General features: G+C 41.7%; 1 protein-coding gene across 4 annotated transcripts in view; it reads right to left on the bottom strand.

Annotated features, from left to right (window-relative positions):
• Positions 1–6243: 6243 nt before the first annotated feature.
• Positions 6244–23082, bottom strand: part of LOC122560139 (sodium/potassium-transporting ATPase subunit beta-1-interacting protein 3-like) — a 204972-nt gene continuing 188133 nt past the window's right edge. For 3 of the 4 annotated variants that reach the window (XM_043710427.2, XM_043710424.2, XM_043710425.2), the window contains 2 exons: positions 13203–13287; positions 6244–9713 (listed from right to left, as the gene is read on the bottom strand). In XM_043710427.2, the coding sequence (XP_043566362.1) occupies positions 9704–9713; positions 13203–13287 (95 nt within the window). In that variant the 3' untranslated portion in view covers positions 6244–9703. The remainder of the gene's footprint in view (positions 9714–13202; positions 13288–23082) is intronic. The other variant, XM_043710429.2, reaches the window with a different exon arrangement.

Below are 23082 nucleotides of genomic sequence, written 5' to 3'. Positions count from 1 at the left end.
TTGCCTGACCTGCTGTGCTTTTCCAGCACCACTCTAACCCAGCTAAGGGTTACACCCTACCCGCACCTATTCGTTCAAACCCATTGAGACTTTTTTCTATATTTCAATGTTTCATTCCACTAAACACAGGGGGTGTGGGCCTAATCTACTTAGATTCATCTGTGAAAATAAATTATCATCCGAGGACATGTTGTAATGTAGAAGTATATGCAAATACCATTCTTAACATGCATAACACATTTTGCTACATAAACAGTGAAATTTTGCACTTAAAGTTCCAGAGACAAGCAAAATGTCATTAAACCACTTTGCAGTAAAAAATCATTTGACCTGAGGAGATTCAGGTGCATTTTACATTTGGGAGGTAGAGAAGTTCAGTCTGATTGTAACTAGAAGTTCTTGAAGTTGTAAACAATATCATTTATTCCACAGCAGAGAATAGCACCAGAAATGCCTCAGCATGAGCATGGTATTGAATGCTTTGGCATGGATCAGAGATAATGAGGTTTTGGCATTGATTAACACTGGCAGGTGCTCAGCAATAACCAGCTAGAAATGAACTGATACATTTAGTTTAATAATATCTAATTTTGCTTTCTCCATTCTCTCAGGTTTGTCTTGAATAACACCAAACAGAGGGTTTAGCTGATCTTAATGGATGCATTTTCAGAACCTGAGATAAACTTTCCAGGCAATGGTTTGGAGATTAATACTTTGGGACTAAAACATTATGTACTACACAGTGATACATTCCACTGGGTGTAATCTGATGGACTAAGACTCGTGCACACTCATCAACATAGGTTGCAATTTAAACCATGAGGCTGGGTCGTTAATTAGGGCAGATAGTTTACAACTGTAAAGGATTCTGTTCTGACCAGACAATGGAAATCTTAAAAGTCCATAGTCACTTGATGGAACTTGATCATTTGGTCCAATTGTCATTGTTATGCTGTTCCTAAAGGAGCAAAAAAATTAATCGATTTCAGTGGAATTGACTATCTTTTATCTTAGAAAGTTTTAAGGCTATTCCTTTGACTTTAACAAAGTCCCTTGATATGGGGAGGGTAATTGGAAATTCAAGCTTCCCCATGAACCGTAACTCTGAAGGCTTCTTGCATGCGAGAATAGATTCAGTTATCATAACTTGTAAAGAGAATTCCCACTACCATGCAGTTGCATGAATTGCCCTGTGAGATTGAATTCCTCACAGAAGTCAAATTAATGTTCGCTCTAATGTTCTGCTTAATAAAAAGTGTTCTGTGACTGGAACAAATTACCACACTTAAAATCTCTTTAAAAAAGTTTGGCAATAATGAAAATGTACATGAATTTACTATTTTGAAAATAGTAATTAACACCTTTGAATATAAAACAACTGCAAAGTTTAATACGTGAAGAAAATTACAAATGCTGTACAATGGCAAGTACACATTAAAAAGTTGTGATTATTCACAAAACAGAAATTTCACAGTTCATTTCATTTTTCCAGATGAATTGTAAAATGCCTAAGAAGATCATCCCATCACCCCCACATCTTCCTATCTAGAATTCTATTCACAATCATAAGTTTTTGTTAAAGGCTTTGTTTCTACAAAACACATTGTTATTCACATCAAACATAAAAAGAAATCAGAAGCAATTTTAACAGTGACATAAAATAATTAATAAACAGTATGTTGTGATCTACAATGCTGCAATGCATACTTCGTATGAATCTAATATTATGTATTATATATTATATTACATTGTATAATCGTGAGTCAATTACAACACAATGATCACATTGTATGATTTTATATTCTCCACTCTGTAAATGGCTATATAACTTTATATGTCCACAATTGTGTGACAGGATTACTAACCAATCAAAATAATGCTTTTCCAATCATGATACCAAACTAATATAGCATGCATCTGCAGATTAAATGGTTGTTGGTAGATTTCCTGCCCTGCAGCACTTCCTGGTTAATTCTAATGTTTTAAGAAGATCCCTAAAACCAGAATTTAATTACCAATACACTATAATTTTGTTTTTAGAATTAGAATTCCTACAGTGTGGAAACAGGCCCTTCAGCCCAACAAGTTCACACCGACCCTCCGAAAGTATCCCATCCAGACCAATTACCCTACATTTTCCCCAACTAATGCACCTAACCTACACATCCCTGACGATTAGGGGCAATTTAGCATAGCCAATTCACCTGACCTGCACATCTTTGGATTGTGGAAGGAAACCATTGCATCCAGAGGAAACCCATGCAGACACGGAGATAATGTGCGAACTCCACGCAGCTAGTTGCCCAAGGCTGCAATCAACCCCGGGACTATGGCACTGTGAGGCAGCAGTGCTGACCACTGATGTGCCTTATCAACCCTTTTAGTTTGTTGTTTATTTCTCAATTTCAATAATAGTGACTCTAGCTCATAACTGACCTTGTTTTCTGGCAATGAATATTGCTATATTTCCAATCAGTGTTTTTATGTTATTTGTTTTAATACTGTTTCCATTTTTGCAGCAGCGACCAATATTAGCTATAATTGTTAACCATGTGCTGATGTCACCAACCTCGCTCTTTCCTCCTGCCCATCATGGAGCTAATATTGGAGGTGAAGGCCAGAAGTGAGTGACGTGACTACACAAAAATGCTTTTATCATTCCAAAACTGCAAAATTCACATCGCATGAAGCACTAAAGTTTTGGAAAGGCGATTCAGTCCCATTAAATAATGTGAACCTTCCTATTTCAAGGGGGTAATGTAGGTTAGTATGTTGGACCGGCAATTACTGTTGACAACAAAAGGAAACAAATCACCCAACATTCTACTATCAGCTATTCAAACAGAACATTTAGCTTTTAAAGTGATTGCCATGCAGCAAACAGGAGGACAGAAATATGTCATCAGAACATTTTAAGCATTTGTACACAAATATCTTCAACTGTCTTTTCTCACCAATTTATCATTGGAAGAATTGTGCTACATATGGATTTATTGAAACTTGCTTGTTATTACACAATGTTATGCTGTTATCTAGACACTGCTAAGAACAAAACTTTGCAAATCGGTTCAATGTAGTTTTTCTCAGTTTGTGTTCTCATTGTCCTATTTAATTTAGGATTTTTTGTAGTTAAAAATACAGAGTTCTATTGAATGTAAACATTATGACACCAAGATTTGAATTATCCTAATAAATATTTGTCATTACGTCTTATTCACATCAGCAGTCTCATTTGCCTCAGCTATTTTGTTATTCCACTGCTTTTAACTGAATATACTTCAAAGTGTAAAAAATTAGTCCTGGGAGATAAGAGAATAAGCAACTCATCTTTACACTTCCTTTTATTACACCCACACACGTAAAATACAATTTGTATGATCCTGACCATTGACATAATCCTGAGATAACTTTAATGATATTTCATTCTGTAAATGATGTCTATTTTGGGTAGAAGTAAGAATGGCATGCTTGAGCTGAAAATATGTTGCTGGAAAAGCGCAGCAGGTGAGGCAGCATCCAAGGAACAGGAGAATCGACGTTTCGGGCACAAGCCCTTCTTCAGGAATGCTTACCAACTAAATTCAAATCAGAGAAATAAATGCACAGGCAGGTTGTTGATCATTCACAAGCCAGCATATTGAATTAATGGAGTCGGGGGGGGGGGGGTTAGATCTGATAGCTGAGCAAAACTTCTTCCTGCTTGGTTTTAGATACCATTGCAGACGAAGGCCCTTATGGATCGATTGGTCTGCCAGTCAAACAGAAGGGAGCAAAAAGGCACTTTACCTATTTTAAACTGTGTGTATCATTTGGTTTCTTGGAGAGATTAGGGTGTGAGGATGTGGAATGGGAATTTATTCATCAAATGATTTTTTAAAATATTCATTCATGGGGCTGTTGAGGGTTGCACCAGCATTTATTGCCTATCCCTAATTGCCCTTGAGAAGGTGGTGATGTGCTATGTTCCTAAACGGTTTCAGTCTATTTGGTATAGGTATCCACATGATGCTGTTTCAAGGATTTTGATCCAGCAACATTGAAGGAATGTCAATATTTTCCACATCTAGATGGTGAGTGGCTTGGAGGGAAACTTGCAGATGGTGATGTTCCTTTATATTTGCTGCCCTTGTTCTTTTAGATGGTAGTGGATGTGGGTTAGGAATATGCTGTCTAAATGCCTTGGTGAATTTCAGTTGTGCATCTTGTAGATGGTACATACTGTTACCACAGAATGTCGCTGGTGGAAGATGTGGATGCTTGTGGATGTGCTGCTATTACAAGTAACTATTTTGTCCTGGATGGTGTCAAACCTTTGACTGTTGTTGGAGCATACTCATCCAGGCAAGAGGAGAGTATTCCATCACATTCCTGACTTGTGGTTTGTAGAAGGTGAGTATGATTTAGGGAATCAGCAGGCGAGCTATTCATTGCAGAATTCCTAATTTCTAATCTGCCCTTGTAGCCACAGTATTTTTATGACTAGTCCAGTTTAGTTCACGGTAAATGTGATCACCTCCCCCACCCCACCACCACCACTCCCCCCCCCTACCAAGCACACACTGGATGTTGGTAGCAGAGGTTTCAGCAATGGTAATGACATTGACTGTCAAGGAGCAATGGTTAGATTCTATTTTACTGGAAATGGTCATTATCTACCACTTGTGTGACGTGACGTGAACGTTACTTGCCATTTGTCAGCCAAACCTGGATATTGTCCATGTCTTGTTGCATCTGAACATGGACTGCTTCAGTACCTGAGGAGTTTTGAATGATTTTGAACATTGTTCAATCATCAGTGAATATCCTTATGGTGGAATGAAGGTCACTGATGAACAGTTCAAGACAGTTGGGCCTAGAAGACTCCCTTGAGGAATATCTGCAGAAATGTTCTGAGACTGAGATGAATGACCTCTAACTACTCAAACAGTGTCTTCTAGATTAATTTCAAGATGGCAGTGGCAGTAGAGTAGGAATTGTTTGGACTCTGTGCCTATATGCACCCGCTAACCTGGCCATCCACACTCTTCTTTGATTTTTTTTGTTTTGTTTCTTCCTTTCTCTTTTGTATTAAAGTTCAGCTTATTGTCTTTTCTGCGCTATGGTGAAGGAAGTTGGTTGCAAGGATTTGCTGGTGCAGCAGCAGCCTGGTGGATCCAGATGTCCGTGCCTCATGGGCATAGTGGCAGTGCCTTTATCGAGGGTTCATTGTCAGTGGGTCTGGTCTGTACCTCCTGCTGGCAGTGTGGCGATTTCAGCAGAGGTGGCAAGGTTGTTCCAGTTTTTTCCTCGTGGCTACGGTGGCACTCTGGTAGCTTGAGCAATTACTTCAGTGCTGGCAACTCGGTGGGTCTTGTCTGTCCTTCCTTGCTATGGCAGCAATGTAGTGGCATCAGTATCAGCTTCAGTGGTGGCAACAAGGTGGGTTCGGTCTGGAAATCCTTACTTTGGCAGCCTCAGGAGCCATAAGGTTGCATATTGTGTTTGAATACAATTCTGATGTGGCTGATGGCCCACAGCACCTCAGAGATGCCTAGTCTTCAGTTGCTAGATCTGTTTGAAACTTATCTCATTAAGGATAGGGGTAATGACAACACCACACAATGAATATCATCCTCTGTGTGAAGACAGGACTTCATCTTCACAAGAATTGCGGAGTGATCACTCCTACCATTACTGTCATAGATCTGCTTCAGGCAGATTCATTAGGATAAGGTCAAGCATGTCACCCTCTCCTCCACGACCTACCACATTACCCAGTTTAGCAGCTGAGGCTGACTGGACCATATCAGTCAGTAATGGTACTGCTGATCACTCTTGAAGCTAGATGTTTAAATCCACACAGAGTACATTCTGCGCTATTGCTATCTTCAGTGCTTCCATCAAGTCATAATCAAAATCGAAGGAGGCAGGATAGCTAGTAATCATGTTTGACCTGATACCTTGAGATTCCATAGATCTCGAGATAATGTTAAGAACTCCCAGCAACCTCCCAACCTGCATAGCACTGTATTGCCACCTTGATTGTGTCAATCCTGCTAGTGAGACAGGACATACCCAAGAAGCGTGATTGTGTTGTCTTTTCGAGTATGAGTATGTGATACTATCGCTTTATTGAACTGCCAGACAGCTCTCCCAATATTGGCACTAGCCCCCCTGTTCCCCCCCTACCCCCCACAACCACCACCACCAATATGATAGTAGCAGGAACTTTGCAGGATCAGTAGGCCTGAGTTTGCTGTTGTTATTTTCAGTGCCTGGATGCATGCTAGTTGATCCATCCATTTTCACTTTTTACTTTTTAGCAGTTAAATACAACTGAGTGGGACAGTTATGAGTCAAGTCCGCTACTGTGGGTCTGGAGTCATATATGGGCCATCAGATTTTTGTCCCTAAAGGGCGTTAATGAACTAGGTAGGTGTTTTTGAGAAAGTTGACTATAAATAGACTTTTAATTTCAGAGTTAATTTTTTGAGAGCAAGTTACACCTTCTGCTGTGACAGGATGTGAACCCATGCAACATTCCTCCTAAGCTTCTCTGGCATTTGGGTCACGGTAATTAGAATTGGCACACCAATTGTTGGCACTGGCTCCCGTTCTACCTTATCATTCGGCCACTAAGAAAACTAGAGAGGATACTGAACCCATGCACTAGCAGTATTCATCCAGAGTTCTGGATTACAAGTTCAGTAATAATATCACTATGTCTCCATTTCCTCTCAAAGAACAGCGTCCATGTCGGGAATCATGCAACACTATGCGGCCGCTGGGGAATCAACATAGCTGTGCAAATAGAACAATTATTTCCTTCCTTATGTCTTAGTTCTTACAAGTTAATATTATTGTCTCTCAGCATTGGCATCTGCCCCTTTGTGGAGAGATTTTATTCCTTAGCAGGCAAACTAAAATGGTAACAAAATTTCTCAGTAGCTTAGTTTGAAATTTTTGTGTGTGTTAGACACCGAAGCAATCAAAACAAAATTATGGTGTTGCTTCTAACCAATTTAGACGAAGTGATTTCTCGCTACACCTTACTGGCACCTCCAGTTATTAAGACAACCCATGGGATCCCTATCTCAAGGTTGTGTTGTTGGTGAGACTGTTTTATTTCATAGTTGAGTGTCTAGTACCCAAGCCTGCCAGTGCCAGGTCTAATATTGTATGTAAATCCTTCCAGTTTTTGGCTCTCATGCTCCAAAATAAATGAATAAAGTAGGTGCTATGTGAAATAAATCACGTAGTTAAATGTTCTTTATATTTTTAATATTTTAAAAATATTTTTTCAAGTGTGTGTTATGCAGAGATTTTCAATGTTGACTTGCATTATACCAAGTTCCATACGATACCAGGTTGCTCCTTTGTCAGGCTTCATTATGGTTAATTCTCACATCCCTTGGTCAAAATGCCCTTTTTGTCTAAGTCATAATTCATTCTTTTTGGATGAGTAAATATATTATTTGTGTCTGACAATAATAGGGGAACTTTAAAGATTGCACTGAACTAGTAAAATAGTAAACAAATTAGACCAACCTATCTTCATGAAATGTGCTTTGTTGAAACTTGCACTTATTGCCAGCCTCGGAGTTGCAGTTTTTTAAAATATATTTGTTCAAGGTCTGTACTGCATTCTACTACAGCTGACTGATTAGGAATTGTTGTTATTTATGCTTTGGGTCTTTTGATCTGGCCTTGATGGCACATTCTGTAGACATATAGCTGATGTCACTGCTATTGACCTGCCTCTAATAATAACTCAAACAGTAATGATTTTCTGTCAGACAACCATTTGCTAGTGTCATAGCAACTGACAAGTCTGCACAGTATGTGTGGGACAAGCATTCTATGTAAAGTGTTCATTCAAGCGTAAAAGGCAGGATATTGAAGCCTTCAATGTAAACATTTGTACAGAAGAGGGCAGTGTTTCTCCAAACAGTAAAAAGAATGAAATTTAGACACTTTGCTTGTACTTTACAATTTGTTCCATTCCCCCGCCCCACCCACAACTTTCTTTTACTGAGAAATTGCAAATGAGATGATCACTATACTGCCAAAAGAAAGCAATGGCAGCATCATTTTTCAGAGCATAGACATTATTGGACAGTGGACAATTGGCTACAGACATTAATCAAAACCGTCTTGACATAAACAAAACACTCAGGGCAGGTATATACTGTCACTTCCTCCACTGTCTAAAATGAAACATGCTGCTACAAACTAATGCTTAATGTGAGTTATGATGCTCTGTACAAAATTATATTTTTGTGTAATGTTCCAGTTATCTGCCAATACTTCCTGCTCTTATGAATGACATTCAAAATTTGAAAACATAAATTTTATTTTTTGAACTGTTTAGTACATATTCCTGGACAAATGTATGCATTTATTATATTATTAATTTGATTCACCTGACCAGACATGAAATGACACACTGGAAGCCTAGGTATAAGGTAAATCAAGTATTTCTTTCAGTGTTATTGTAACCTGCAGGATGGTGTGGCATTCTTTATATATTTCTTAAGACTATGTTGTCTCTTCCATTAGTCAGATATCTTTTAGCATTTTCCAAGAAAATCGCTTCAGCATACTGCACTGTACTTACTGACACTATTGTGGAATTAGATCATTACCAGGTAGGCTCATAAAATCAGGATTATGAATTAAACGTATGAATTCTTTTAAAAAGCAACTTTACACAATTATCCATTTACTATAGAGTGGAAAAATTGCTAATATCCAGTAGGTTTAAAAATAATTAGTTGCTGCCCTAATCTTTCTGCGCTGGTGAAAATTCTTCTTACATATATGCACACCTCCTTGCCATTAGATCCAGAACTATCTTTAAGATATAGACTTCATCTGATGTTTGTAATGATATGAACATTTGTTTGGTACAGGTTCTACATTTCATAACAAGCAGTGTAAACTAAAGGTACAGTAAGTGCAACTGAATTAATCATACTCAATGATGGGTCAAAAGACCCTTTAAAAGAATATGAGCAAAGGTCTGAATGAAATGTTAATGTAATGTGGGAGCGTTTCCTGTTTATGAAACAATACTTGCAAGCCTGACAGAAAATGAGGAATTTGTAATATCGAAGATCAAAACATTTCACTATAAAAAAACAGTCAATAATGGGCTGATTATCATACAAATGATAATGTACATTGATAACTGGAAAACAAATTTTCTGTCAAAAAAGATATCTTATTTTGTATGGCAGCATGGCACATTAATCGAGTTGAAGGCTATGCTGCTTCCCTGCTCCAGAAAGCTAACTGCTCCTCTGCAAAAAACCACTTAACAGATACAAAGTCACAGCATCATGCTTCAAAACCCAAAATCTATTTTCCGTATTTTAAAATAATGGAATGACATTATTAAAGTGGGCATCTTTTGTTCTACGCATCTAAGACCATGCAAACCAATTGTAGGTTTTGCTCCAACATTGTCACTGGTATAATGCTCATATCTTTGATCTCAAATGAGCAACTCTTCTTTGTACCTGCATGCAAATACAGTGAATTATGGCAATCCAAAGAAAATAGTTATGTCATAAATGACTATAAATTGTTACAGTACGCAAAACATTAATTCTTTCACAAAGGATAAACTTGGAACCATGTGAGCTGCTTTTTGAAAAAAGAAATGTTGTCTTGTTGCAATGGTTTCTTCCAATAAAGAGGTACTGTAGTGAAGTCTGTTCATTTACGTAGACCTGTAGAGAAAATAAGAAACCGGTCTATAAATATTCTCGGCCACCTTTTAAAGCCTTTTCTACTTAATTTAAAACATTTCATTTGCTCAATAGCTCAGTGAATACAGACATTAACTTTGTGAGTCATACCAGGCAAGATTTGATTCCTGATCAGATAGAGGGAATTAAAATTTAAATTGCTGATCTTGGTTTAGAGAGGGAAAGATTTTCCTTGTTTAAAGTCACTAACTATTGACCTCTATGGCAAGTGGGTGGGTGTCTGTTAAAGGCTGAATCAGGTTTGGCCTTGAAGCCCCCACAAACAAATAGACTGTCAACCATCACTGTCAGGGCTTACATGAATAATGGCCAAGGGTGAGGTACTGAAGGACAACTTGTACAAGCAGAACCATCCAGTAAGCTATCAAAAGCTCTAGAGAAATAAGAGGGATAAAAATGAGCGAGCAACAATATTTGTTAGTGGCAGTAAGAGTTTATTAACAAGTTGTCCAAATGCAAAGCGTAAAATAGAATGTAGAATAAACATGAAAGAAATTGATATTAAGTTATTTATAATCCCCAGAGTATAAAGAAGCTATTACACAGCTTTCTTTGGGATGGAGTCAGGTGAGTGATGGGTTATTACATAACAGAAAGTTTCAATTTTCCCAAAGATAAACCTTTTTGTAGTGGATATCCCATTTAATGGTCTTGCTAATAATGAACAAGTTCCACTCGCCAAAAAAATGACTGGCAGAAGGAATTATGAGGAATAACTATACATTAGTAAAACCTGACCTGATGTTTGGGTCTCAGGACTAGTTGTTTAGAGGGCTGGTACTTTAGTATTTACTCTACTAAGTCATCAGGATTAAAACAATATTTAACTTTCCATGTAACATGGAAAGTTTCTTCTCTACCGCAGATTTTCATTGCTGATAGGGGTTTCCACATTGGAATTTGCAGGACATTTGCGATAGCCTAGTGGTATTATTGCTAGGCTATTAATTCAGAGACCCAGGTAATACTCTTGGGATCTGGGTTTAAATCCTACCATGGCAGATGATGGAATTTAAATTAAATTTTTTAAAAATCTGGAATGAGGGGTCTATGGTGACAATGAAACCATTACCGATTAAGAGGGGGGAAAAATCTGGTTAACTAATGCCGTTCAGGGAAGGAAATCTGCTATCCTTACTTGGTCTGGCCTAAATATGACTCCAGATCCACAGTAATATAGCTGACTAATAATAACTAGGGATGGGCAATAAATTCAGGCCTAACCCCTGAATGAATAAAAGAAGTGATTAAGGATTTAATTTTTAATGCAATATAGTCTTTTCATTCAGCCTAACCAGCAACTACTGTATCAGTGCTTAACCTTGTACAGAAGAACATGACAGGGTGGAGATGAATGAAAAATAAATACACTTAAGGTTATTTTGAGGATATACTCCAATCCATTTGGAACCTAGGAAAGCTCAGAATTAGGATATACCTGTCTTCACAGTCCATCTAACCAATCCTAAACTGTAAGCTTATAATCACTTTGGTTGCATATTCACTGATTCATCATTGAGTCTCCATGTAAATTCATGATTGGAAGGGTACATACAATCCCAGAACTGTGGAAGAAATATTTATTTTTTAGGAAATCTTGCAAATAATTGCCTCTGCTCCTCTATTGTGCATTAGCCCTCAAATTCATTAATCTTTAAAGTGAGTACTTTGATCAGCATCTTTGATTTAACCTCAATGAAATATCTAAGCACTAACTCCAGATATAGCCCATTACAAACATTTCCAGCATGAAATATATCAGGAACAATAGGCCATAACTAAACCACTCCATGAAATAGCATTGTCAGGACAGACAATGTTGTTATCTCTATTATACTTATTAAAGAGTTTTTTTTTAAACAGTTGCTGTTTTATTTTAGTACATTGATTATCACCTTTTAGTTAGTTATCAATTGACATCAAATCATTTTTGTAATGAATAAGTCTTAAGTTAGTGAAAAATACTGGATTTATGTTTTATGATGAAAAACTTTAATTTGTATGTATTATAGGATGTTGTGTCTTTACATTGGGAATTTATTGTCACCTATCGTAATGTTGCTTTAAGGAGAAAAATAAACAGGAGTGGTGTGAGGTTATCACTGGGACATGATCTCCAATGAGGCTAGCATTAGCAATAAGTGGAAGCCAAAATTAGAACCGTAAACATAGGATGTAACTTAAGGTTAGATTGTTGCAGTGAAGTCATAAGCACTCTTCCCATAGATTGAGAATTGCAAATATTAGTGTTCCAAAGAAAGTCAAAGTGGAGTCAAACTGTTAGCTTTGTTTCTCTCCTGGAGATACTGCCAAAGCTGCCATCACTGCCATATGTCCATCATCTATAATTTTCATTTCACATCTCCCACATCCACTATACTTCGCTATTTCTTTGAGAAAAGTCATTAGTTGCGTTAAACAGAGTACACAGATTCAGATTAAATGCTGTGAAATCTGTCTGAAAAAGGATATAAGAACAGGACACTTGTCAGGGGCCTTTACACTTACCAGGGATAGCATGAGGTACTTGTTGGAAACACTTGGTGGGAGAGAAAGTTAAGAGATGGTAGTAAAGCACTTGCTAGAAAGTTAGCACTAGTGTGGGACATTTCTAAACAACAGATAATTACCATAGGTAAAAACCCAGATCAGTATTCGAGCAAAAGGCCTTAAGAGAAAGGAAGCATTCATTCCTTTTTAGGAAGCTGCTTCCACTCAGCAGCAGCTGTGAACTGTGCAACTACTTTATCAAGCACTCAGCAAGCAGTTGTGAACTGTATAGCTACAGCAGTTAAGGCAAACTAGGAAATTAGCATTTATGTTGTAAAGCTGTGAAGGGGTTTGTATGCATATTAGAGTTAAGTTGCCTCAGCTAAATTCTCAAAGGACACGATGAATTAAGAGACCAGATTCCAGGAACTAAGAGAAGACCTCACTGAAAGACATACTGACTCTAATCTTTGTACCAAGCAATGCCTTGACTAATGATGATTGTTAAATGTTTGTTATCCAATCAATCTTGTTACATTAGCATCCCAAATGAGTGATTGTTCTTTGTGCCAAAACGCTTATCCCTTTACAGAAATCTTCTTCCTTTGGGATTCAGTATATGGTCCAGAGTTCTACAGTATGGAGTCTCAAACAGGAGTTGAATGTTAAATGGGATGTAAGGCTGGCAATGGGGAACCCATAAGTTCAAGGGAGCCACATACACAGGAGCTACAAATGGGAACTTTGGTCATGCCCATTTTCCACTTTGCACTACAATCCAGTGAAGCATGTTGGTGATCATCCCCACCGAATTCGGTATAGCTTCTGTTTTGTGACCAATCAGTACCAGTATTATGTCTTTATTCAGACAAGGTTGCTAAAATGGAAAATAGACAGGTTAAAGGTATTGCGTGTTGCTAGTACAAAAAGCCATTAGGGTGACAGGAGGTAATTACTTACAGATAAACTGGCTTTAATAGTACATGAGAGGGTTTCTGAGGCACATGGTAGACGGAGAATGAATCAAATCCACCTATAAAATCAACTGCAATCACAACATAATTGTAAATAAATAATATGTATGAAGAGCTCCTTTCCATGGTTAAAGCAAAGCAACCAAACAGCAATTATAAACAAAAAATATAACAAACTGATCAAGATAAAGTTAAAATAAAAACAAATTATAGCTGAAATACAAGATCAATCACATGTTTAGCAACTAATTTGTAAAGGTATTGCTTCAAGTAGGAAGTAGCAGGAGAGAAGATTTGGATCCACTAATTCTAATCCAATGTTATTTGAAGCCTACAGTTAATCATATTTGCAATTTCAAATAGGCAACTAAATGCTGTCAACAACATGAAGAGTTGAAGAAGTCCTGTGTGATAGAAGGTTTATCATCTGACTTGAACTTCCATTTTAAAAAATAAAATGAAACCTGTAGCTCTATTCAGGGTTAGACACTATCAAGGGCTGTGTTTGCATCCGAGGCTTGACATTTATTCTAACTCAGTTCCCCAGAATAGCATATTGAAGGTGTAAGATGGATGAATTAATATCCACAGCTGAAGCAAAGTTATTTTCTTACTTTCAAGGCTTCTAGTCATAAGGAGTTATAGTTTAGTAATCTTTGGTCAAATACACTTTTCATTTGTTGTCTAAAGTCAACCGTTCTATAAAACTGTTGTAAGAACTTTTCAGGAATGCAATCAGATCTAATGCAATTGGCAAAAGGTAAGGTAAAAGGCAGCCTTCATTCTCTTTTTTACTTACAATTTAAGGTTATTTTCCATCGAAGTAATGTTTTGCAGGTATGTGGCTTCACAAAGATAAAACAAGGATCACTCTGGCAATCTTTTTAGAAGGTACATATTTTCAAAGCTCTTACATGCATCAGTGTTCTGAGTGACATCAGAATTGAGAGGTGAGCAGGAAACATAGAACATAGAACATGGGCGGCACGGTGGCCCAGTGGTTAGCACTGTTGCCTCACAGCGCCTGAGACCTGGGTTCAATTCCTGCCTCAGGCGACTGACTGTGTGGAGTTTGCACATTCTCCCCGTGTCTGCGTGGGTTTCCTCCGGGTGCTTCGGTTTCCTCCCACAGTCCAAAGATGTGCAGGGTCAGGTGAATTGGCCATACTAAATTGCGCGTAGTGTTAGGTAAGGGGTAAATGTAGGGGTATGGGTGGGTTTCGCTTCGGCGGGTCGGTGTGGACTTGTTGGGCCGAAGGGCCTGTTTCCACACTGTAATGTAATCTAATCTAATGTAATCTAATCTAAACATTACAGCGCAGTACAGGCCTTTCAGCCCTCGATGTTGCGCCGACCTGTCATACCAATCTGAACCCCATTTAGCCTACACTATTCCATTTACATCCATATGCTTGTCCAATGACGACTTAAATGTACTTAAAGTTGGCAAATCTACTACCATTGCAGGCAAAGCATTCCATACCCTTACTATTCTCTGAGTAAAGAAAGACTGAACTCTCTAGGGTATTTTTCTCTACAATGTCTAGTCCAAGAGTGACAAGACTGAGGTCTTTAAAATTCTGAAATGCTTTGCTAGAGAAGATTCAGTGAAGATATTTTCATTTGCAGGTGAGGCCAATACTGGGGTCCATAAATAAATACTTATGTTTGGAGTGCAATGTTGATTGATTTAAATCTGTGAACCCTAGTTTAATGGGGATGATTTGAGTATGATCTACAGCGAAACCAATGGATTACTACATGGCTTACAGGGAATATGGGCCATAAATATGGATAGTCACCAAGAAATTCAAATGAGAATTCAAGATAAACTCCTTTGCCTAGAGAGGAGGAATATATAGCATTCACTATCGCAAGTATTGCCAGAGATGAATTACATACGTGCGTTGAAGAAGAATCTGGATAAACACAAGACGAAAAAATTAACAGAAGGGTAATTTAATAGGATTTAATGAGAGGTGTAAAATGAGCTCCATGTACAACATACACAACATATTGGGCTCAGTGGCCTGTTTTTGTGCTATAAACATTGTGTAACATGGTTGCCTATTTCCTGACAAAGAACAAGGCAAGTCTGCATTAAATCTCTGCATGAAAAATGCAATTTCTCAAAGTTGAATCAATATAAAATATCATCCATCTTTATTGTAGTACATGCTGTAGCAGAAAGACCATGTTAACAATCTACATGATAGCTCAATGCGCTATTGGCATTTTCCTCCTTGTATGTCCATGTAATTTATACATTCCAATTAAAAAGACATCTTTTCCTCATTATGGAAAAATATGGAAAAAAATGTCATCAGCTTTCTAGAAAAGATTTTGAGTAAAGTGGAAATGTCATGGTGCCGACAGTTCCAAGTCAAGGTAAATGCTACTGTCATGTTGAGTGAAGAAAGCAAATTAGATATAACGCAATTAGAGAAGCATGGAGAAGACATGCTGGTCAGTGAACCCAAGACATTTCTGCTAATTCAAAATGGTCTTAACAAAGTGCATAACAAGCTGAAATGTCACATGGTGCAGAGAAGAAAAAATAATTAGAATGTGACTAAGTGAGAATGAAACTGAAGGAACAGTCAATGCTCCGCATAAGCTATTATTATTGATTATTTTAACAAGGTCTATACATCATTCCTTATTTGTCTAACTACACCAGCATCAATATATCCCATTACTTAGAGCCATAGAATCATAGAATCCCTACAGTATGGAAGCAAGCCATTCACACATGAGTCCACACCGACCCTCCAAGAAGCATCCCATCCAGACCCTCCAACCCATCTCCCATTCCTTATAACCTTGCATTTCCAATGGCTAATCCAACCACATATCCATGGACACTATGGGTAATTAGCATTACTGCGGGAGGAAACTGGAGCACTCAGAGGGAATACAGGCAGACATGAGGAGAATGTGTAAATTCCACACAAACAATCACCTAAGGTTGGAATCAAATCCAGGTCCCTGGCACTGTGAGGCAGCAATGCTAACCACTGTGCCACCCCAGTCATCGAGTCATAGAGTCATTAAGCACAGAACCAGAGCCTTCTGCCCAATTCATCCATGCCAACCAGGTTTCCCAAACTAAACCAATGCAATTTGCCTGCATTTGGTCCATATCCCTACAAGCCTTGCCTATTCATTTTCCTGCCCAAATATCTTTGAAGATGTTGTAACTGTACCTACATCTACCACTTCCTCTGGCAACTGATTCTACATAACCACCACCTTCTGCATGAAAAGGTTGGCCCTTAAGTCCCTTTTAAATTTTTCTCCTCTCACTTTAAATCTATGTCCTATAGTTTTGAACTCTCCCACCCTCAGGAAACGACCGTTGCTAGTCACCTTTCCTATGTCACTCACGATTTTATAAACATCTAGCAAGGTCATCCCTCAACTTCCTACACTCCCAGTCTATAACTGAAACCCTCCAGTCCCAGTAACATCCATTTAAATCTTTTCTCAACTCTTTTCAATTTAACAATATCTTTCCTATAGCAGGGCAACTAGAACTGTATGCAGTACTCCAAAAGTGGCCTCACCAATGTCCTGTACTGCTCTGACCAATAGGATTAGACAGTATGGCAAAGGGATGAAAATAACAGATCAATTGTGGAAAGGGTGGGGGAATAGTGGGGATGTGAATGGTTGTAAAATTCTGCTGCATACCACACAACCCATTCCCAACACCACCCAACCCGTCCCCACATTTTTGCCAGCAATGGGATATGCATTTGGAGGCCTGCCCGTGGACCAATCAAAACTAATAAATAACCACATAAGGGCCTCCTCCCACTTCCTCTGGGATTTAACCCTCAATGGAGAGACCCACACCATGCCCGGCAGCTTTTACCATTTGGACTACTGGCTGAATGGACTTGGAGCACAATGGGCCCATGTACTCATTGAAGTCCCCTTAAGACTATTCCATTTCTGTTTTTCTCTCCTTCCTGCCTACTCCGCACTAGACCCCACCCAACTTGCCCCCATCATCAAGACCCACCAGCTCAGCCTCAGCAATGAACTCCTCTCTCTGGACTTACCTTCACAATTGGCTCAAAGATTATCACTGTTGAGAACTAGATGCAGTCCATTGTGGCACTGCTGGAACCAGAGAGCTGCTGGCCATATGATTAGCGGGTAACTCTCAGAACTGAGGCTTCTTCCACAGACAGAGGTGAACGTCTCACTCTGAGCCAATTAATGGCTTTGTCCTGATGCAAAATGCAGTTCATACCTTTATGCTTATTACCTAGAGACATGGTGTTTGCTTAGACTCGTTTAACGCCAGGTACTTATGTCCAAATATATATGCAAATATACTATTCAAATGGATAATGGAAATACGTGCACATAAGCATAGACATCCAGATACACATACACACAAGCACTTATGCAAAAGTGCGTTCCTCGAAAGGCTGCCTGGGTATTATAATTTGAGATTCATGATTCTCTATGATACATTTTACATCAAGGAGCAAAGCTCATGGTGAATCATGAAATTTTCAAAACCTTTAACAGTGAAAAATACATGATTATAATTCAAAAGTATCTATACAAAATACTTCCCAATCTAGTTTTTAATTACCATCAGACCACATTAGAGCAGCCAGGATTTAGAGGCTGGACTGTCCTGAATGGGACCTTTGGAGGAAGGGCAGGAAGAAATCCCCTCTACTCAAGGGTAACATCGTAAGCCAAGAAACGGCTTTTTTCATAATTGGCACTTGCTGCTGTATTTCAGGAGTTAAAGATTCCAAAGCTATTTTGCCAATGACTGAGGAAAGACAGGTGACTAAGATAAATGAGGGGTAGGGTGGTAGATGGGGTAGGGAAGCAATGAACCAGGTGGATATAGTGCTGTGTCAGTGAGATAAGGAGGGTGACAGGTAAGTGGATGAGTGCTTGGGTAGGTCAGAGAGATTGGGTTGAGGCTGGGGATAGTTGTTGGATCTGAATAGAATTGAAATTTGCCATACAGTGAAAAGTTTTATAAATCATCCCACCATGACACCTACCTCAATGACAGAAGTGATACATAATAATAAAGAAAAGTAAAATTAAGACAAAGTTAATAGCTCATGGTTCAGGGAAAGCCAGGACAGGAATAATGGAATACCCTGAAGATTTAGCCAGGACAAGATTGCCACACCGGGCCAAGGGAATATTGGGCTGGAGGCCTCTGCTGAAGAAGACTGCCATGCCAGGCTGAGACCACCACTGGACAAGACCATCTGCCAAGCCACTGGAATACCAGGATGCCAAAGATGAAGAAGATTTCCACACAGGGACAAGACCTCCACATGTGAACAAGATCATCAAGACAAGACTGCCACGCTGGGACAATGTCGCCACACTGGGACATGCTCACCACGCTGGGACATGCTCACCACGCTGGGACATGATCACCACGCTGAGACATGATTGCCACGCTGGAACAACATCAACACGCCAGGACAACATTGACATGGCGGGACAACATTGACATGGCGGGACAACATTGGCACGCTGAGACATGATCGCCACACTGGGACAACATCAACACGCCGGGACAACATTGACATGATGGGACAACATCGCCACGCTGAGGCATGATCGCCACGCTGAGACATGATCGCCACGCTGGGACAACATTGACACACCGGGACAACATTGGCATGCTGGCACATGACCCACACGCTAGGATACGATCGCCACGTTGAGACATGATCTCCACGCTGAGACATGATCGCCACGCTGGGACAACATCAACACACCAGGACAACATTGGCACGCTGGGACAACATCACTACGCTGGCACATGATCCACACGCTAGGATATGATCGCCACGCTGAGACATGATCACCACGGTGAGACATAATCACCACGCTGGGAAAACATCACCACGCTGGGACAACATCAACATGCCGGGACAACATCAACATGCCGGGACCACATCGCCACACTGGCACATGATCCACACGCTGGGATACGATCGCCACGCTGGGACATGATCGCCACACTGGGACGTGATTGCCACGCTGGGAGGTGATTGCCACGCTGGGACAACATCGCCACACTGGGACAACATCACCAAGCTGGGACACGATCACCACACTGGGACACGATCACCACACTGGGTCATGATCACCACGCTGGGACATGATCACCATGCTGGGACAACATTGCCACACTGGGTCATGATCGCCACACTGGGACATGATCACCACACTGGGACATGATCACCTAACTGGGACTTGATCGCCACGCCGGGATAACATCGCCACACTGGGACAACATCGCCATACTGGGACATGATCACCACACTGGGACATGATCACCACGCCGGGACAACATCGCAACACTGGGACATGATCACCACACTGGGACAACATCGCTACACTGGGACATGATCGCCACGCTGGGACAACATCGCCACACTGAGACATGATCACCACGCCGGGACAACATCGCCACACTGGGACATGATCACCACGCCGGGACAACATCGCCACACTGGGACATGATCACCACGCCGGGACAACATCGCCACACTGGGACATGATCACCACACTGGGGCATAATCGCCATGCTGAGACATGATCACTACGCTGGAACATGTTCGACACACTGGGACATGATCACCACGCTGGGACTTGATCGCCAACCTTGAACATGGGTCATGATCACCACGCTGGAACATGTTCGCCACACTGGGACATGATCACCACGCTGAAACATGATCACCACGCTGGGACATGATCACCACGCTGGGACTTGATCGCCAACCTTGAACATGGGTCATGATCACCACGCTGGGACATGATCACCATGCTGGGACATGATCGCCAACCTGGAACATGATCGCTATGCTGGGACATGATCGCCACGCTGGGACATGATCACCACGCTGGGACATGATTGCCACGCTGGGACATGATCACCATGCTGGGACTTGATCGCCAACCTGGGACATGATCACCACACTGAGACATGATCGCCACACTGAGACATGATCGCCACACTGGGACATGATCACCACACTGGGACATGATCACCACGCTGGGACATGATCACCACACTGGGACACGATCACCACACTGGGACACGATCACCACACTGGGACATGATCGTCACGCTGGGACTTGATCGCCATGCTGGGACATGATCGCCACACTGAGACAACATCAACATGCCAGGACAACATTGACGTGATTGCCACGCTGGGAGGTGATTGCCACACTGGGACAACATCGCCACACTGGGACAACATCACCAAGCTGGGACACGATCACCACACTGGGATATGATCACCACGCTGAGACAACATCGCCACACTGGGACGTGATCACCACACTGGGACAACATCGGCACACTGGGACAACATCGGTACACTGGGTCATGATCACCACGCTGGGACAACATCGCCACACTGGGACAACATCGCCACACTGGGACATGATCACCACACTGGGTCATGATCACCACGCTGGGACATGATCACCACGCTGGAACATGATCACCACGCTAGGACACGATCACTACGCTGGGTCATGATCGCCACGCTAGGACATGATCACCACGCTAGGACATGATCACCATGCTAGGACATGATCACCATGCTGAGACATGATCACCACGCTGAGACATGATCACCACACTGAGACATGATCACCACACTGGGACATGATCGCCACACTGAGACATGATCGCCACACTGGGACATGTTCCCCACGCTAAGATTTCATCGCCACGCTGGGACTTGATCGCCATGGTGGGACATGATCACCAACCTGGGACATGATCACCAACCTGGGACATGATCACCAACCTGGGACATGATCGCCACACTGGGTCATGATCACCACGCTGGGACATGATCACCACGCTGAGACATGATTGCCAACATGGGACATGATCACCACGCTGGGACTTGTTCGCCACACTGGGACATGATCACCACGCTGGGACATGATCCCCACGCTGAGACATGATCACCACACTGGGTCATGATCGCCAACCTGGAACATGATCGCTATGCTGGGACATGATCACCACGCTGGGACATGATCACCACGCTGGGTCATGATCACCACACTAAGACTTGATTGCCATGCTGGGACTTGATCGCATGCTGGGACTTGATCGCCACGCTGGGACTTGATCGCCAACCTGGGACATGATCACCACGCTGGGACATGATCGCCACACTGGGTCATGATCACCACGCTGGGACATGATCACCACGCTGGGACTTGATCGCCATGCTGGGACTTGATCGCCATGCTGGGACTTGATCGCCAACCTGGGACATGATCGCCACACTGGGTCATGATCACCACGCTGGGTCATGATCACCACGCTGGGTCATGATCACCACGCTGGGACATGATCACCACGCTGAGACATGATTGCCAACATGGGACATGATCACCACGCTGGGACATGATTGCCAACCTGGGACATGATCACCACACTGAGACATGATCGCCAACCTGGGACATGATCACCACGCTGGGACTTGATTACCACACTGAGACATGATCGCCACACTGTGTCATGATCACCACACTGAGACATCATCACCACACTGGAACATGATCACCACGCTGGGACATGATCACCACACTAAGACATGATCACCACACTGGGTCATGATCACCACGCTGGGTCATGATCACCACACTCAGACATGATCGCCAACCTGGGACATGATCATCACGCTGGGACATGATTGCCAACCTGGAACATGATCACCACGCTGAGACATGATCACCACGCTGGGACATGATCACCACGCTGGGACATGATCACCACGCTGAGACATAATCACCACGCTGGGACATGATCACCACGCTGGGACATGATCACCACGCGGAGACACGATCACCACGTGGAGACATAATCACCATGCTGGGACACGATCGCCACACTGGGACAACATCAATACGCCGGGACAACATTGACATGCCAGGACAACATCGCCACGCTGGGACATGATTGCCATGCTAGGTCGTGATCGCCATGCTGGGACAACAACTACACGCTGGGACAACATCACCATACTGGGACAGTATCGCCATGCTGGGACAGATTGCCAAGCCAAGCAAAGATCGGCAAACTGGGACAAGATTGCTACACCGGGTCAGGATCACCACACTGGAACAAGATCACCTTTCTCCACCTCAGGCACCCGAGCCTAGCCGTGGACCTGCAGCCACTGCCTCGCCTGCGGGTCCAGTCCGGGGGTTTTAGCCACGGACCTGTTCCTCAATCATCAGGAGACCGCAGGCTGGGATGGAGCCATATCGGCTTATCCTGGCATCATTGCTGCTGTTGCTGCTTCTACTGCCAGAAGCTCCTGGGAGGTTCAGGTTGGGATAGTACCAGATTCACTGGGTTCACTTTGGTCTAGTTTTTGGTTGGGGGGTGGTGGTGGGTGTCAAGTATAGCAATGTTTGGAGGTGGCAGTGGTCAGGTCCACCAGGGTTCAGTTCAGCAGGGTCAGATCTGGTCCAGTGATGGAGGGGCCAGGAGTTAAGATTGTCAGTGATCAGAGAATGTAGTTTTGATGTCCCTGATGAGTTAGAGCATGTTTTAATCTTCAAATCTTTCCTGGGCAATTTGGAGTCCTGTAAATTCTCTGGCATGAAGGGACTCTTAGATGTAGAGGAATTGCCTATCAGAATTTTCAATTTCCTGGGCAATTTCCCTGGAATCAGCTGTTTTGGTGATATTGCATAGTTCCAGTTTGCAACTTCGGCCCATGCCACTCTAATGACTATATGGCCATCAGAAAAGGGATGAAGCATGCCCACTAGGCTCAGTCCTGTGCAGACATACGCAAGTTGACTCCTTCAGG

The sequence above is a fragment of the Chiloscyllium plagiosum genome, unplaced genomic scaffold (genome assembly GCF_037043375.1).
Source record: "Chiloscyllium plagiosum isolate Xiang-an unplaced genomic scaffold, Cpla_swu_hap1 HiC_scaffold_15, whole genome shotgun sequence".
In the NCBI taxonomy this organism is placed as follows: Eukaryota; Metazoa; Chordata; class Chondrichthyes; order Orectolobiformes; family Hemiscylliidae; genus Chiloscyllium; species Chiloscyllium plagiosum.
Note: the sequence above shows the minus strand (reverse complement) of the source record. Positions and strands in the feature narration are given on the sequence as shown.